At 39.1% G+C, this 18,950-nt stretch overlaps 1 protein-coding gene across 5 annotated transcripts in view; it reads right to left on the bottom strand.

Annotated features, from left to right (window-relative positions):
• Nucleotides 1–2,045: 2,045 nt before the first annotated feature.
• The window catches only part of PTPN3 (protein tyrosine phosphatase non-receptor type 3), a 119,165-nt gene continuing 102,260 nt past the window's right edge, over nucleotides 2,046–18,950 (bottom strand). For 4 of the 5 annotated variants that reach the window (XM_084857556.1, XM_084857558.1, XM_084857554.1 and 1 more), the window contains 3 exons: nucleotides 17,948–18,093; nucleotides 7,832–7,967; nucleotides 2,046–3,872 (listed from right to left, as the gene is read on the bottom strand). In XM_084857556.1, coding sequence (XP_084713682.1) covers nucleotides 3,795–3,872; nucleotides 7,832–7,967; nucleotides 17,948–18,093 — 360 coding nt within the window. In that variant the 3' untranslated portion in view covers nucleotides 2,046–3,794. Of the gene's footprint in view, nucleotides 3,873–7,831; nucleotides 7,968–17,947; nucleotides 18,116–18,950 lie in introns of those variants that run through there. The other variant, XM_084857559.1, reaches the window with a different exon arrangement.

The raw sequence follows: 18,950 nt of genomic DNA on the forward strand, positions 1-18,950 counted from the left end.
ATGCACCTAGGATTGTCCCTAAAATTATTGGGATGAAGAAATAAGCAAACAATCGTTGATCCTCCATTTTTAATATATAAAATCTAGCTTTATCTCACCCTATTCTGAGGGTTAATGAGTGAATGGATACTTTCGTAAGTTATGGGTCTATTCCTTATGGTTGCAATAATATACTTAAATGTGAATATTTACCAATGACTGGTAAATATGTCAGAAACCAGAGGACTGCAGAACATTTCCAGCGGCCAAGAATTGGGGTTTGAGTAACCTGCATAGCTTGTCACTACTCATAGTCAGCGTATGCAGAATAAATTATGCAAAGTCATACAAATTTATTTTATTTGCATAATTTACACTGATCATAGAACTCAGCTCATCTTGTCCCAAAATTTGGGTTACTTTGATGCAGGATTTTGAGTCTTTATATCACATAGTACACAAAGCCCTGCAGAGATGTCGTTCATTAATGCTTAGTGACATAGTTCTTCCTGAAAATATTTACTAATGATTGCATGGAAGACATTCAGCAGAATATATTTCTGAACAATTAAAGAGAGAAATCAAGATAAACAGATTTTAGGGGGGAAATACTATAGGAAGTTATGACAAATTTCAAATACCAGGAAGAGTCAGGTGAGGTACAGGCAAAGAAGCAGGCTCAACTAGCTTGGACTGATAATGTTCCGGATTAACTTTAAAATTTGGTAAGGATATGCCCATATTTATGGCACCAGTTTCAAAATACAGTTTTATTTTTGATTGCACTCTTTTAACACAGTTTTACAGTACAGATATGACTATTGTGAATTCAGGCCTTACTCAAGACGTGAGATATTCTGGGCCAAGAACCCTAATTTTGCCAATCACTTTCTCTGCCTCTGTAAATGCAATATTTCACCTAACAGGTTCTAAGTGGATACAGTGGAAATGACTCACTGTCCAATAGAAGCAGCAAGATAAATACCTATAACAACGACACTAAAGCATTTCATTTGTTACTTATTTGACTTTTATACAATACTTTCCAAAAGGTAAAAGATGAGTAGTCGGATATCAGATTATCAAAAATCAACCATTTCATTTAAATCCAAGAGCCATAGCCACCAGACAACAGTCATTCAATAACAAACTCCCAGATAAGACCTTATTAGAATAAAGGAAATTCCTGGATTAAACCTTATTAGAATAAGGGGAACATGATAAACAACTGGTCACCCTTCCAACAAACACACTTCACAGACAGACCAGCTAATCGGACAAGATGCCAATTCTTTTAACATAAAAACAACCAAACACACACAAACCCTATGAAACAGTCCATTTTCAGAGCAAAGGGTGTCATCATTTATAAAGTATTACATTCATTTTCAAACCACTGCTGATTCCAGACAAACAACAAAAGAGAAAAGCCTCTTGAGAAACCCCCAGATGATTTCTACTGTAATACATTTGTAGTTAAAATCTGCATACTAAAAAGAAAAAAAAATAGATTTTATCACAGATAAATACATATACACAATGGGATGGATCCAGACAGAGGGTAGTATCCTATTGTGCCCATGCACTTGTGGGACCCCCTGCTTGTGCATCAGGGCTTTGACACTTCTAAAAATAACCTGAAATGAGTGAAAACACCCGTTTCTGAAACTGGGCAGGTTACTGGAGTTTGAAGAAGGGATCTCCTGGCCTGTGCCTATCCAGAAACAAGAATTTGTGCTAGTTTCTGTGGTTATTTTTAGTGCCAAACCCCTGTTGCGCAAGTGGTAGGTCCCGTGAGTGCAACAGAACCAGTGAAGGCAGAACAGCCCCCTTGGATACTGCCCATTGTCATATTTCAAGTAGACCCACTGAAATCAATGGGTCTTTAGTTGTGTGTCTAGTTTCAATTGGTCTACTCTAAGTATGACTAAGTCTGGATCCAACCCAATGTTACTCAAATTTCTAGAAGCTTCCTCAGAAACACACTTTGTGTAACCTAATTTTATACATCCTTATGTAACATTTGCTTTAAATTTAACAAATAGAGAATTAAGAAGGACAAAGTATTAAACACCACACAATGGTTATTTATTCCAATTCTGTCCTTTGAAATGAAACCGAGACCAGTGTACCTTAAAGCAAATTACCAATGTACAACTCATTCTTACTTTTTATCCATTCAGATTTGTTTCCACATCTCACTCACACCACATAAAAAGGCCAATTTGTGTATTACCTTTGTAGTGTGATTGCTATTCTTAAGCCACTCACACCATTGATGACTTTCATATTTCTACCATACAAATATTTTTATCCATACAGAAACCCAAGAAACTTCAGGTACAATCAATTATTTATGAAGGAATTAAGGCTGTGATCCTAAAAACACTGAGTAAACAGGCACAGGATTGCACTATAAGCATCCTATTTGTTTCAAGGCCATGTCTCTTCATCAGGGACAAAATCTAGGTCTTCTCCTTTCTAGCTAAATAAATGTTTTCTAGCAGAAATTGAATAAGGGACACTTAATTCCCCGCAGCTTTGGTCTCCCTCTGCACCCCCACATATTTTTGCCATTGCTGGGACAAGCTCTCTGTTTTTTCTTGTATATCTGTATGTAAACCAAATCTCATAGGTACTTGCAAGTGCAAGCAGCAGTGGCCCACAATATGAAGGAGGTACTAATTTGTGGCATTTCCATGAAATCTGACCTAATGATGTGATAAAAGTATCCATGTATTACTAGTGTGGCTGGCAAGCCAAAAACAAAGGGGGTAGGCTTTTCAATAGCAATGATACTCCAAAGGCAATGGAAGAATCAGCCCACAGTTAGAGCAGAACAAACTCTCCTGAAGGACAATGAAGTCAGCGCTTTACATCTGACCATTTATGCCCTTTACATTTTAGCAGCAACAGCATATTCACTTCAGCAGTAAATAGGTCTCCAGCACTGGATTAATCCTTTTATATTAACAGCAAAAATTTTTTTAGCAGCCATGTGCAACAATCAGTTGTCATCTGCATCTGAAGTCTAACAGACTTTGAGACAGACAGAAGAGGTCTTACAAACTGAATTTAAAAACATCACCATTCCATACACCAAACAACAAACTAGAAGGTAAAGAGCAAGATCGACAAAGAGGCCCCTTAAAAATAACCAGGGGAAGATACTGATTACATCTTCTCTCACTTAAAGCCGTACCATTGCACTATTCTGTATATCATGCAATCTATGCTTGGTTTATGAAAATTTAATAGTGACGCAGATAGATTTAGAGAGGTTACAATATCATTGCTCCAACCTTTGGCATTCCATTTCAGAAAAATGTTTGATAAATTAAGTAATATTGCCAATGCTACCTTGTATTGGATGATTCAGTCCAATTTTGTGTGAGCTGCAGAGTACTCAACTCCCTCTAGGAGATGAAGGCACTTGGCTCTTCACATGACTGGATCGCTTTTCCTTTGGTATTGCTAGTTGGTCTTTTCCAGTTTACAATGGTTAGCACTAGAATAACAGTAACTTCTAATGAAAAGTGTTTTAAGGCAATAAAAGGTGCATATAGAGGGTATATGAAGATTTCCTTGTTTTCCGTGTGCGTACGTTCCACATCACATGCCTTTGCAAGCCTACCTGCTTCCTATATATAGTACATGGTTCAATAATTTTCTATAGAATTTTAAAGTGCCTGAGTACAAGCTTGCTTTCTCATCCCAAGAGCCTTGGCTAGCTCCAGCATCATTTATAACCACAAATCACATGGGCTTGATCCATGTGTTTCTACAAAGATGAACTCCTTTTCTTCACAGTTATGCTAGCTGGAATCCAGTGGGCGAACTATTCCTTCTTTATAAACATGAAGAATAGCTTCACAGACAAATTTGTACTGGCTCTGTATAACACATACACAAAAAAAGGAAAAATGTTTATTTTATTGATTCATAATACTTATATACCACCTGATAGAATAACATCTCTAAGCAGTTCACATATAAAGGATGAAAATTGTATTTACAGTCAGGGCCAGAAATATAGGAAGAAGAATAACTGTTTTTGCAGTTGGCCTCTGTACACTACCACATTGAAGTTGAAAGGAAACACACCCAGATGGGAGCTAAGTCAGGACTTTCAGCTGTAATTCAAGGGGTTTGACAAAAGTGGGGCACTAACCATTCAGGAAGGACAGCCAGTGGCATACACCCCCCCCATCGTTGGTGACTCATAAGTAATGGAACAAACCAACATCATTTCAAACTTAAGGATCGCCTTTAATACCTGGATGAAAATCCTTTGCAGTCAATGACTGCCTGAAGTCTGGAACCCATGGACATGACCAAATGCTGAGTTTCCTCCCTCGAGATACTTTGCCAGGCCTTTACTGCGGCTGCCTTCAGCTGCTGCTTGTTTGTGGGTCTTTCTGCCTTCAGTCTTGTCTTCAGGAAGTGAAAAGCATGCTCTATTGGGTTCAGATCAGGTGACTGACTTGGCCATTGAAGAACATCCCACTTCTTTGCCTTCAGAAACTCTCAGGTAGCTTTTGCTGTATGTTTTTATCCATCTGTAATATGAAGTGGCGTACTCTCAGTTTGGCAGCATTCGGCTGAATCTGAGCAGAAAGTATAGCCCTATACACTTCAGAATTCATCCTGCTGCTTTTATCAGCAGTCAGGTCATCAATAAACACCAGTGATCCGGTTCCACTGGCAGCCATACATGCCCATGCCATAACACTGCCTCCACCATGTTTGACAGATGATGTGGTATGCTTTGGATCAGGAGCTGTTCCTTTCCTTCTCCATACTTTTCTCTTCCCATCATTCTGGTACAAGTTAATCTTGGTTTCATCAGTCCAAAGAATCTTATTCCAGAACTGGGCAGGCTTTTTCAGGTGTTTGCTGGGAAAGGCTAATCTGGCCTGTCTGTTCTTGAGTGTTACCAGTGGTTTGCACCTTGTTGTGGAACCTATGTATTTACATTCATAAAGCCGTCTCTTGACTGTAGATGTTGACAATGACATGCCTCCCTCCTCAAGAGCGTTCTTGACCTGGCTAGATGTTGTGAAAGGGTTCCTCTTCACCATGAGCAGAATACTGCGGTCATCCACTTTAGTTGTCTTCCGTGGTCTTCCAGGCCTTTTGCTGTTGCTGAGCTTGCCAGTTAAGTCCTTCTTTTTCAGGATGTTCCAAACTGTTGTGTTGGCCACTCCCACTGTTTTTGCTATCTCTCTGATGGGTTTATTTTGTTTCCTCAGCCTAATGATGGCCTTCTTCACTCGCATGGACACCTCTTTGGACCTCATGTTGGGAGTTCCAGTGAACAGCTACCAAATGCACGTGTAACACTCAGAACCACCTCCAGGCCTTTTATCTGCCTGATTGGTCATGGGGTACCCAGGAAACAGGCCACACCTTGCCATGCAGCTGCTTGTCAGCCATTTGTTCCATTACTTATGAGCCACCAATGATGAGTGTGTGTGTACGCCTCTGGCTGTACTTCCTCAATGGTTAGTGCCCCACTTTTGTCACACCCCTTGAATTACAGCTGAAAGTCCTGACTCTGCTCCTATCTGGGTGTGTTTCCTTTCAACTTCAATGTGGTGGTGTACAGAGGCCAACTACCAAAACAGTTATCCTTGTTTCACTATTTCTGGCCCTGACTGTAGATAATTGTATGAGGTTCAGGTGACTTTGAGGTAGAGCAAGGGATAAGCTCAAATAGATAATCAGGGCCTTAGTACCTAAGGGCATAATCTTATGCATGTTTAGACAGAAAAAATTCCTACAACTCCCAGCACTCCCTAGCCAGTCATGGGAATGCTGGGAGTTGTAGGACTTTTTTCTGTCTTAACATGCATAGGATTGCACCCTTAATGGCATATAGATTTGTTGAAACTGAATGTGATGTTTGAACCAGAGTCAGCATTGATCTTTCCTTATTAGTCCGTTGCAAGATTCTGGTATGGAATTGAAAGACCTTTATTGACATATACACAGTACTATCTTATTAGCCTGCCACTGAAAATAATTACGTGGTAGGATTAAAAAATGTTACTGCAAACAATTATTATTGCCACCACACCTAGAGAAGTGAAATGGCATTTTTAAAAAATTGTACACATTTCAAATACTTTTAAAAACTACCAGATGCTTGGTACTAAGGTACACACACAAGCTGCCAATAAATGACAGAGTGCCAGCAAATATCAACCTAGTTTAAAAATAAACAGGTGGCATTCATAATTACAGAACAGCTAGGGGTACAGTCAGATGATACTCAGCTTCCAGGATTACATCTACAATAAATTCATTCTTGCATGTTCTCTCCCTTCCTTAACTCCATTCCAAATGACTGAACTAAATAGATTGTGCAGGATAAAAACCAGCCGTAAACAGGTACTTTATCATAACACAGGATCTCCTTGATTCAATCATTACATTGTAGCATGGTCAGGAGAGCAGAAAAGGAGGACACACAAGGCTGAGGCCTGCACCCGAACACACAAAAGAGACAATCGTGGAGGCCAAGTCTGAATTTTGACCCATAAGCATTGTCTTTGCTTGGGAATAATTGCTAAATGGCAATGGCTTTTGATCTTTCCCATTGCTTAAGTGTGATAAATTGATGAAGCTTGAAGATCAAAAGTGAAGCTGGCAAGCATTTAAATATTTTACTAAAATATGATTCAGATTTTTTTGGTCCTTCAAAATCTTGCCATCCACTCTTTTCCCAGTAATTAATATATCCTCCAATGCATCTCCTTAATGTTTTCAAAGTGTAGTATGCTATATACATGAAAGATTCAATCTTACGTTTGATCAAGTGGTTAAGAGTTTTAGCTGTGAACCAGGGAGTCCCTAGACGATTTATCACTTCAGTCTGCCTCCCCTCCCCGCCAATCTGCAATATGGGGATAATAATACTGACCTCTCCTACAGAGCTGCTTTAGGATTACTGAAATACTGTATGGAAAGTGCTTTGAATACTTAAAAAGGGCTACATAAATACTAACTATTGTTATTTAAACTATCCCTGAACAATATTTCCAAAATATGTAGTGTATAGACTTGTAGGATCTCTCAGTGTTCTGTAAACAGTGTCATTTATAGCCATGTAATTGTTCAGACTCTGTAGTGCTGGACTCAACTGCACTTAACAGCAGATCATTTTCTACTACAGCAAAGCTAAAATGTGTTTAAAACATAGATCCAATGGACTTCTTGATAAATCAATTCTTGTTAATTTTCAACAATATGTCAGAATGTTTTTGAAAATGTTCTGAGGAAACATGGAAAAGTCTTTGCTGCAACACTTAAACACAAACAATTTGAAGTATGTCAAAGTATGCTGCTGAATATAAATTTCAGGAACCATTTCTTAGCTTGTCTGATAAACTGTTTATCTTGTTTTGTTAGGTACCTTGTTTATTACCATGATCACTAAGAAATGTACAATATAACCTGATAATTGTCTGCAATTTCAAACCTGTTTCCTCGTTATACAAGTCAGCTGTGAGTGCTCTACATACTGTTCATGTGACTGAACTAAAAAAATTGTTTAACTTTTAAATTGGAAGGTAATTATTTGCGGGGCAAATTAAAGATATGTGACACAAAGCTTCCTACAATTTCCACTTGCCAGGAAAGCAATGGATAAACTAATACATTTAAAAGAGCTAAACTCACATAGGGCACCCTTTTACAAAATCAGCCCCAATACTCCAATTACAATGTTAAAGCCAGCTTTTAGCAAAACATTTCATTATACTGAAATTATGGAATGAAGTAGACAGGATATATTGAAAGTTAGGCAAATACTGCACACATAGAAAGCAGATTCTTGTCCCTCACTTACTGATGTTTGCACCATCATAGCACGATGGTCTCGCATTTTTCGTACAATATCCAGTGGATAAATAGGTTGGTTTCTTTCAATTAAGCACACAGCTGTTTCCATAGAAACCAATACTCCAGTCCGGCCTATTCCAGCACTGCAAGAGATAAGCAACAAGAATGCATTAAAAATTCATATTACAATCTTGATACTTTTTTACCCTAGAAATCTTTTGAAAATGCAAGGAATACTGAATACAATGGAACACTTAAAATCACTTCAGTAACATGTCCTTTGTTAAGAAAAACACTTAACAAAAAAAGGAGAAATCACATATGTTTTAGTAATTAATGCTTAATGTTATGATCTTCTTCAAATTAAGTATTGTTCTTGGTATTTTTTTTATTTTGACCAGAAGCAGGATTCAGCAAAGAAAGAAAAGTACAATGGTTAGGTTCTAGCTTCTCCAGCTGTCTTCTCTAAGCGCTGGTGAACACATAAAGGGGCTTATCTCTTAAGCGCAGCTAAGAGATTTTGAGTAAATCACAAGTTTGCATGCTCCCTCCTCACCCAAAGTAAACCCCCTCCATCTTCCATAAACATAGTTAACAGATTCATTGGGATCAGTGTCAACCATGGTTAAGAATAACCGTATTCACTGCTTAATCAGGCATTATAATCAGCTTCAAACCCTGGTTATACATCCTTTTAAGCAGCAAACCTAGTTAGTCTTAACCATGGTTAAAGTAATGTTGGCATATCCCTTAAGCACAGTTCAGGAAAGGAAATTTAGACTTAACATACATTTCTATTTTTGGAAGTTCCAGGGTGGGGCAGTCTTCCACAATTGGGAAGGACCTCCCCTGGTAGACTGGTAGAGGCATTAGCAGGAAATGACACCTCTAGAGGAGGGACTTCCTTTCAAGCCCAGACCATGTCCGGACTTCTGAAAGCAGCTCACCTCCCTAGAATTCTCACAAAAAGTAATCTCATTCCCCAACTGGGGGAAACAACAATTAAGAGAACAGAAGTCACAAGCAGTACAATGAAGAATAACCACTGACTGGCATCTCTAACATACTTCAAGCAAGGCCAAACATATATAAAGGTTACTAAAGAAGGACATCCCGTAAGATTCAAACTACTACCAAACCCCATGTTCACACTGAATCCCAAGGCACTCCTGGCTCCACACCTGGTTTGACTTCCCTTCACACTATTTCAAAGGGCAGGAAGACTGCCCCACCTCAGAACCTGCAAGAACAGATATTTATAGTATTTCTAAATTTTCCTTTCTCTGGAGGTTCTGGGGTGGGGCAGTCTTTCACAACTGGGATGTGGAGAAAGAAAGACAAACTTTTCAAACTGAAGCCACGTCTTGTAGGACATGCCTCCCATAGGCCATGTCCACTGAGGAATATGTATCTACTTGATAATGCTTAACAAAAGTATGCACTGACTACCAGGTGACCACTTTACATACAACTTCAATGGAAGGACATGATCTGTAAGCTGCAGAACTGGCCACTCCCCTAAGAGAGTGGCTGTGATACCTGGGAGTGGATCTTTCCCCACCACTTCACATGCCTGGATGATACAATCCCTTAGCTACCATGCAATGGTGGAACTGGGCACTCTAGAACCCAGGGAACAATGATAAAAGGAAACAAACAGATGTTCTGTGTTGCAGGAGTTCTAGAACCTAGTGATGTAAAAACTAAGACTCCTCTTCACACCTAATATGTGCCAGTCCCTTTCCTTCTAATGAGATGGGTTTGGACAAAAGGAATGTAGCACGATTTCGTCTGACCTATGAAACACTGAATTTACCTCAGGCAGGAAGGAGTGATCTGTCCTTAGCACCACCTTATATCTGTGGAAAATGCACAGCTCCTTGTGAACAGACAGCACATTGAGATCAGAGATGCTATGTGCTGAGGTAATCCCTATAAGAAATGCTGTTTTAAGGAACAGATTCCTATGTGCACACGTAGCCATTGAGGACTTGGGGAGGGCTGTCCATATAATATTAAAATTCCGCATGGGGAAATGGACTGTAGGCAGGCTCAGGAGAGCTTCTCCCTTAAGGAATCTAACCACTGACCGTTTGTATGGCTCAAGATGCTAGGTATAGCTGGTGTTTCAATGTATTGGTGCTCAAGCCTTTGTTCAGACCTTCTTGAAGGAATGTTAGTAGGTCAGGAGCTGTATAATCCATAAAAAGATCAAGCTGTCTCCCTATGCACTATTGCTAGCAGGCTTGTTACATGTTATAGATCTTGTTAGGACTGTCTTTGGGATGAAAGGATGGTGGATGTCACTTCAGGTATAAAACCCATGTTCAGAAGTTTCAACCACTCAACCTTGAAGCTGTGAGTTTAAGTAGCTTTGGTTGAGGGTGGATTGCTACGCCTTGTGAGATTAGATCATGATGCAGTTGCCAGTGTGGATGAACAGACTTCCTGATGACATCTGGAAACTGCTGTTGCCTGGCACAATGCAGTGTAATCAGGATGACCTCTGCCTGTGGTTCCTTTACCTTGTGAAGGACCTATGGGAGGAGCCTTATTGGAAGGCACACATTATAATGATATGTGTTTGTATTTGGTTGTGTTGTATGGGAGGGACTCATTTGATTGTTAGACTGATTGGTATAATAGGACTCACCTAGTACTGTAATAGAAAATATAAGTTTGTATTGTGACTCACTCAGTAAAAGGTGTCTTTGCAACCTTGTATTGGAGTGTTCTATTTATGCTTAAGAACACCAAACATTACATGGTGTCAGGAGTGCCAGGAAATGGATCAGCTGAAGTCTCCAGAAAAGCTGTTATCTGAAGGTAATGTGACTGAAAACTGGAGAAAATGGAGGCAAGGATTTGAATTCTATTGTATAGTAAGTGGAGTTGACAAGAAAATTGAGAAGCTTCAAGCTGCTTTATTTCTGCATGTGGCAGGAGAAGAAGCCAGAGAAATATAATACCTTCCATTTTGATGATGAAGCAGAGAATCACAAGATACAAATTTTGCTGAATAAATTTGAATTATGTTGTGCTCCTGAAAGAAATGTTACATATGAGAGACATAAGTTTTTTCCCCAAGAGCTCAGAATGAGGAAGAACCTATTGACTCTTACGTGACTGACTTAATGTTATTGGCACAGTCCTGCGAGTTTAGCCACCTATGTGAGTCTTTAAGGATAGATTTGTTTGTAGAATAAGATCAGATAATCTCCAGCATGGCTGCTGAGAAGAGCTGATTTAACCTTGGAAAAAGCTGTGGACATTTGTAGAGCAGAAGAAGTGACTGTAGAGCAATTAAAAGGGCTGGGATCAGCTGAGAAACAAATGGATATTTTGAAAAGCAAAGCCAGTGTTAAAAAGAAAACTCAGCTGCATAATAAGAAGATTGTGAGACCAGTTTCAGTTTTTCTTCAAGCTCAAAGTTTTGCTCTAGATGTGGTAACAACCAATAAGATAAGACAATGTCCTGCATATGGAAAAGATTGCTGAAAATGCAGGAGACCTAATCATTTTGGAAAGACGTGTAAAGTCAAAGATGCCAAGTTTGTTCACAAAATGCGTGTGCTGGAGGAAGATTTGCAAGATATGTTTATTGGGACTTTAACATCTAATAAGTTGGAAGAAGAGTGGACTGTAGATCTTAAAATAAAGCATAAGGATGTAAAGTTTAAGACAGATACTGGAGCACAAGCTAATGCTATTTCCTTAAGAATTTATAAGAGTCTTCAGAGTGAACATTTACAGAAATTAAATATAAGATTAGTTACTTATTCAGGTACAAGGTTGGAAGTGCTGGGGAAGTGTGTTATGAAATGTACATATGCAGGGAAAGAATTTGAGATAGAATTTCAAGTAGTAAATTTTGAAGCACAAGCAATCTTGGGTTTAAAAAGAGTTACTGATTTAGAGTTAGTGAAAAGAGTAAATGTGTTAGAAAGTACGGAAGGAAAGGAAATATATAAGCATTATGATGATGTGTTTCAGGGATTAGGATGTTTGCCATGTCAGTATGTAATTAAAATGGACCCACAGATAACATCAGTAGTGCATGCTTCTAGTAAAATTCCAGTTATGTTAAGGGAGAAGGCAGAAAGAGAACTCAGAAGAATGGAACAAATGTGTGTGATTGTTAAGGCAGAATAACCTTCAGACTGGGTAAATTTAATGGTGATTGTGGATAAACCTGGTAAAGATCAAATAAGAATTTGTCTAGATCCAAGGGTTATGAAGAAAGCCATTCATAGAGAGTACCTTCAGTCACCAACAGCAGATGAAATCACTAGCAGGTTGGTAGGTGCCAAATTGTGTTCTGTGCTGGATGCTAGTAATGGATTTTGGCAGATACAGCTGGATGAGAATAGTTCCAAATTATGTATTTTTAATACACCTTTTGGAAGATATAGATTGACTAGAATGCCTTTTGGTATTTCATCTGCTCCTGAAGTGTATCAAAGAGCAATACAACAAGTACTTGAAGGATTAGAAGGAGTTATGCGTTATATTGATGATATCCTGATATGGGGAAGGACACAACAAGAGCATGATGAATGAGTTATGCAAGTTTTAGAAAGGTGTAGAGCAAGGAATTTGAAACTGAGTAGAGAGAAGTGCAAATTTTCTATGACTGAAATAAATTATTTGGGACATATCTTAACTGCAAAAGGAATAAAACTTAAAATTGAAGCAATAGTTGAAATGCCAAGTCCTCAAAATAAGGGAGAATTACGGAGATTCTTGGGCATGGTTAATTGTTTGGCTAAATTTATTCCAAACCTTGCTACATTGACAACTAATTGGAGACAACTTTTAGTTCAGGGGGTGGAGTTTGAATGGACAAAGGTCCATGAGGGAGCATATAATGAATTAAATCCGAAGTTAACAATAGCTCCTGAGCTGAGATATTATAGTGTTGAAGAACCTGTAATTGTATCAGTTGATGCTAGTGGTACTGAATTAGGTGCAGTTTTGCTAGAAGGAGGTTTACCAGTGGCATATGCTTCTAAGGCTATGAATGAGTGTCAGCAATCATATGCACAAATAGAAAAAGAACTGTTAGCCATCTATCCATCCATCCATCCATCCATCCATTTGGCAGAGAGATTACAGTTGAAACTGATCATAAACCACTGGAAGGTTTTTTTAAAAAAATAAATTATATAATGCTCTTCCAAGAATTCAGAGATGGCTGTTAATATCACAGAAATATCATCTGAATGTAATATATAAACCTGGTAAAAAGTTAAAAATAGCTGATGCATTATCGAAGGGTTATATGAAGACAGGAGAAGTTTTCAATACTGAAGAAGCTGATGTTGCTGTGAATTAGGTGGTGTCTTGTCTATCTATTTCTGATTTGAAATGTAATTTATTTCAATTTAAATTAGCAAAATTGGTAATTTAATATAAATTAGCAAAAATTTGCTAATTTATATTCAAATAAATATAATTTATTTGAATTTAAATTAGCAAAATTGGAAGATAGCATTTTGCAAGAATTGAAGGCAGTTATTTTGACAGGATGGCCAGAAAAGAAACAATTTTCTGAAGAACTTAAATCATATTGGAATTATAGAGAGGAATTAAGTGTGTATGATGGTTTAATATTTAAGAATGATAGACTATTTGTACCCCAAAAGTTGAGGAAAGAAATGTTGGAATTATTTCGTGAAAGTCATTTGGGAATTGAACTGAGTAAAAGAAGAGCTCAAGATGTGATGTTTTGGCCGGGTATGTATATGCAAATAGAAGCATTAATACAATCTTGTAAGGTATGCCAAACTTTCTGAAATAATGAAGAACCAATGTTACCTCATGAAGTACCAGAAAGACCATGGCAGAAATTGGCAATGGATTTATTTGAGTTTCATGGGAAGGGATATTTTTGATAGTAGATTATTCAAAGTTTTTGGAAGTTTGTTTGTTGGAAATTTTAACCAGTAAAAGTGTGATTATGCATTATAAATCTGTATTTGCTAGACATGGGATACCTGAAGCTGTAATAATTGATAATGTTCATCAATTTAATTCTAGGGAGTTTCAATTGTTTGTGAGAAATTGGGATTTTGTGCATGTCACTTCCAGTCCATATTACATAAGATCAAATGGAATGGCTGAAAGAGCTATCCAAAGAGTTAAGAAGATCTTAAAGAAGAGCAGTTTGGATAATACAGATCCGTATCTCTGTTTGCTAAATCTTAGAAATACACCTTTTTTTAGATAAACAGCCTCCAGCACAGTTACTAATAGGAAGACATTTGAGAACAAGGTTACCTACAGTGAAATCATTGTTGCAACCAGGAAGTGTCTCATGTAGTAATAATTGCAAGAACAATTAAGAAAGAGACAGGAAAAGCAGAAATATTATGATCGAGGGACTAAACTTTTGCTACCATTAAAAGTGGGAGAAAAAGTTAATATTCAAAAAGAGGGAGTGTGGCAACCTGCAAAAATAATTGAATGTCATCAAACACCCAGATCATATGTGGTGGAAACCCAGGATGCAAGGTTGTATAGGAAAAACAGAAAGGATTTGCATAGGACAAAAAGGATGCCTGAGGAAAGTCATGATAGGGAGACTGGGAAGGAAGATAGTGGAAGTGTGAATGTAGAACAGATTGATTTTAGAAAGATGGAACTGGAGGAGAAACCAGTAATTACATCTAGAGGAAGAACCATGAGAAAACCTCTAAGATATGGATATGGAGAATGAGAGAAAAGAAAAAAAGGGAGATGTAATGATATTTGTATTTGGTTGTGCTGTATGGGGGGACTCATTTGAGTGTTAGACTGATTGGTATAAAAGGACTCACTTGATACTGTAATGGAAAATGTAAGTTTGTATTGTGACTCACTCAGTAAAAGCTGTCTTTGCAACCTTGTATTGCAGTGTTCTATTTATGCTGAAGAACACCACACATTAGACTGTTTGGCCGTTTGTTGCTTAGGGTGTCTACTTCTTACTGTTGCTTCTTGACCCTCGTACAGGTTTCTCAGGAGACAGGTAAGGTGGTCTGGTACTCCCATCACTTTAAGAATTTGCCACCGTTTGTTGTGATCCACACAATCAAAGGCTTTAGCGTAGTCAATGAAGCAGAAATGGACATTTTTCTGGAATTCTCTTACTTTCTCCATGATCCAGCGAATGTTGGCGATTTGATCTCTAGTTCCTCTGCCTCTTCGAAACCCAGCTTGTACTTCCGGTAGTTCTCAGTTCGCATACTGCTGAAGCCTAGCTTGTAGGATTTTGAGCATCACCTTGCTGGCATGTGAAATGAGCGCAATTGTGCGGTAGTTTGAACACTCTTTGGCGTTGCCCTTCTTTGGAATTGGAATGTAAACTGACCTTTTCCAGTCTTATGGCCACTGTTGAGTGTTCCAGATTTGTTGGCATATTAAATGCAGCACTTTAACAGCATCATCTTTTAGGATTTTAAATAGCTCAGCTGGAATACTGTCATCTCCGCTAGCTTTGTTGTTAGTAATGCTTCCTAAGGCCCACTTGACTTCACTCTTGAGGATGTCCGGCTCAAGTTCAATGAGCGCACTATCATGGCTATCAGGGACATTCAGATCTTTCCTGTATAGTTCTTCTGTGTGTTCTTGCCACCTCTTCTTAATCTCATCTGCTTCTGTTAGGTCCCTGCCTTCTTTGTCCTTTATCATGCCCGTCTTTGCACAAAACGTTCCCTTGAGATCTCCAATTTTCTTGAAGAGATCTCTAGTCTTTCCCATTCTCTTGTTTTCCTCGAGTTCTTTGCATTGTTCATTTAAGAAGGCCTTCTTGTCTCTCCTGGCTATTCTCTGGAACTCTGCATTCAGTTGGATATATCTTCCCCTTTCTCCCTTGCTTTTTGCTTCCCTTCTTTCTTCAGCTACTTGTAAAGCCTCATCAGACAGCCACTTGGCTTTCTTGCATTTCTTTTTCTTTGGGATGGATTTCATTGCTGCCTCCTGAACAATGTTACGGACCTCCGTCCATAGTTCCTCAGGCACTCTGTCTATCAGGTCTAATCCCTGAAATCTATTCCTCACCTCCACTGTATATTCATAAGGGATATGATTTAGGTCATAGCTGAATGGTTTAGTGGTTTTCCCTACGTTCTTCAATTTAAGCTGAAATTTTGCAACAAGAAGCTCATGATCTGAGCCACAGTCAGCTCCAGGCCTTGTTTTGACTGACTGTATAGAGCTTCTCCATCTTTGGCTGCAAAGGACATAATCAATCTGATTTTGATATTGACCATCTGGGGATGTCCATGTGTAGAGTCGTCTCTTGTGCTGTTGGAAAAGAGTGTTTGCTATGATCAGTGTGTTCTCTTGGCAAAACTCTATTAGCTTTTGTCCTGCTTCATTTTGTACACCAAGGCCATGCCTGCCTGTTATCCCAGTGATTTCTTGACTTCCTACTTTAGCATTCCAATCCCCTATGATGAAGAGGACATCTTTGTTTGGTGTTAGTTCTAGAAGGTGTTGCAGGTCTTCATAGAACCGATCAACCTCAGCTTCTTCGGCCTCAGTGGTTGGGGCATAGACCTGAATTACTGTGATGTTGAATGGTTTGCCTTGGATTCGTACTGAGATCATTCTATCGTTTTTGAGATTGTACCCCAGTACTGCTTTTCCCACCCTTTTGTTGACTATGAGTGCTACTCCATTTCTTCTAAGGGATTCTTGCCCACAGTAGCAGATATGATGGTCACCTGAATTAAATTCGCCTATGCCTGTCCATTTTAGTTCACTGATTCCCAAAATGTCGATGTTCAATCTTGCCATCTCATGTTTGACCACCTCCAGCTTACCTTGATTCATTGATCTGACATTCCAGGTTCCTAAACAATATTGTTCTTTACAGCATCAGATTTTCTTTTCACCACCAGACACATCCACAGCTGAGTGTCCTTTTGGCTTTGGCCCAGCCGCTTCACTCTTTCTGGCGCTACTTGGAAATACCCTCTGCTCTTCCCCAGTAGCATATTGGACACCTTCTGACCTGAGGGGCTCATCTTCCGGCGTCATCTCTTTTAGCCTTGTGATACGTTCCATGGGGTTTTCTTGGCAAGAATACTGGAGTGGGTTGCCATTTCCTTCTCCAGTGGACCACATTTTGTCAGAAATCTCTGCCATGACCTGTCCGTCTTGGGTGGCCCTGCACGGCATAGCTTATGGCTTCACTGAGTTACGCAAGCCCCTTCACCACAACAAGGCAGTGATCCATGAAGGGGACAATTGCAATAGCTTTATATAAATCTATAGTACACCCACACGAGCTTGAGGAGGAGCTCCAGTGACAAAGCACCAAGGCCACCCGTGTGTGGAAGAAGGTACGTGCTACCTATTCATTTAATTCCTTTAAGTAATAGTTTAATGTATTAATCATCAGCTGAAGCCAAAACAAGAGTACAGCAAAGACAGCTATATCGCAGGAAGGTAATCCTTTAGAAATTTACAGTTCAGGAGCTTCTGGATCAGAACCACCATGCACAAGGGGGAAGAGTTACACCTTCCTACTTTTTCTTTTAAATTCCCCACCCAGGGTGGGGACTTAATAAATAAAGAAAAAACTCTTCTCCCCATAATACCTGAATTCAGATTAATTCAATGAAACTGACTGGCAGCAGATTCAGGACAGGAAAAAGTACTTCTTCACAAAATATCTAATTAATTTATGGAGCTTGCTGTCACAAGATGTAGTGATGGCCATTAGCTTAGATAGCTTTAAAAGGGGATTAGATAAATTCATGGAGAATAGATCTTTTAATGGCTACTAGTCATGACAGCTATAAGGAACTTCCAAGTTCAGAGGCAGTATGCCACCGAATACCACTTGCTTGGGAGAAACAGTGTGTCTTTGAGTTATTGCCTTCATACCCTGCTTCCCAAAAGCATGTACATGGCCACTGTGGGAAACAGGATGCTAGAGTATATGGACCCTGGTTCTGATACAGGAGGGAGTCTGTTGACAAACATTAACAGTTCAAATAAATCTGAACACCCCTTAAGCAACTATGAAACAGGAAGAGCAACTTCCAGTTGAAATGCATTCAATACACATGAAACAGTCTAGAACTATCAGAGTATTATGCCAAACAGTTACATGCACAATAACATACAGTACCTGCAGTGTACAAGAACTGGCTCACTTTCCACTCTCTTTGCTCTAACATAGGTCACAAATTCCAAGAAGTCTGTAGAATCATCAGGGACACCATGATCAGGCCAAGCCACGTACTGGAGATGATTGACTGTATGTTCTTCTTCTGTCTGAAATAAATCAATATTTTCACTATAAGTGATTAGTGGCACTGCTCTAAAAATAGCCTTTGTTTAAAATTATGCCACAAGGACAGTTTCTTTGAAATGTCAAACACCTGCCAGTTCAGAGTATTAGGGTTAGATAGCACGGTGTTACAAGAAACAGTATAAGTTGGTCTGTGGTCAAAAACAGTAGGTTATCATTTATAAAAAAACATTATTTGAACCTTAACTTTCCAGATTTCCAGAACAGAGCTCTCTCTCTCTGTGTCTCTCTCTCCGTCTCTGCATGCTCTCTCAATTAGCTCTGTGTCAATATAACCCTACTGAAAATAGCTCTTCCAGTTACATACTTATCTAAATGTTTTCTATGTTTTTTACATCAAGTGAAACTGTGGTAGATCAGGCATAGGGAAACTCCAGCCCATGGGCCAAAGACAGCCAGTGGGGGCTCCCCATCTGGCTCACCGAGTTTCTTTGCTAAGCCCCACCCCTTTCCCCTGCCCCAGGGTTGAAAGAAGGTAAATGGCTTATCTCCAATCTGCATCAGGTTGGAGATAAGCCTTTTCCCTTCTCTAAATGCTTGGGCTGCTCAAAGGGCAAACAGATGCTTCTCTCCATACCACAGGAGAAAGGACTTATCTCCGATTAGCAGCAGATTGAACATAAGCCCTTTTCTCTGCTCTGTACTGAGAAAAAGTCTCTCTCTCATCGCTGAGCAGAAAAAGCCTTCCCCAGCTGATCTGCATGGATCAGCTGAAGAAGTGGGGCTGGAAAGTGTGAATCTTATATAAGAATATGGTAGTGTAAGGCTTATTACTACAGATTTCCGGATTGGTTTTGCTCATTTTTTAAAAAAAGAACTG

The sequence above is a fragment of the Heloderma suspectum genome, chromosome 5 (genome assembly GCF_057233095.1).
Source record: "Heloderma suspectum isolate Gila_16-S chromosome 5, 16-S_ref, whole genome shotgun sequence".
Classification (NCBI taxonomy): domain Eukaryota; kingdom Metazoa; phylum Chordata; class Lepidosauria; order Squamata; family Helodermatidae; genus Heloderma; species Heloderma suspectum.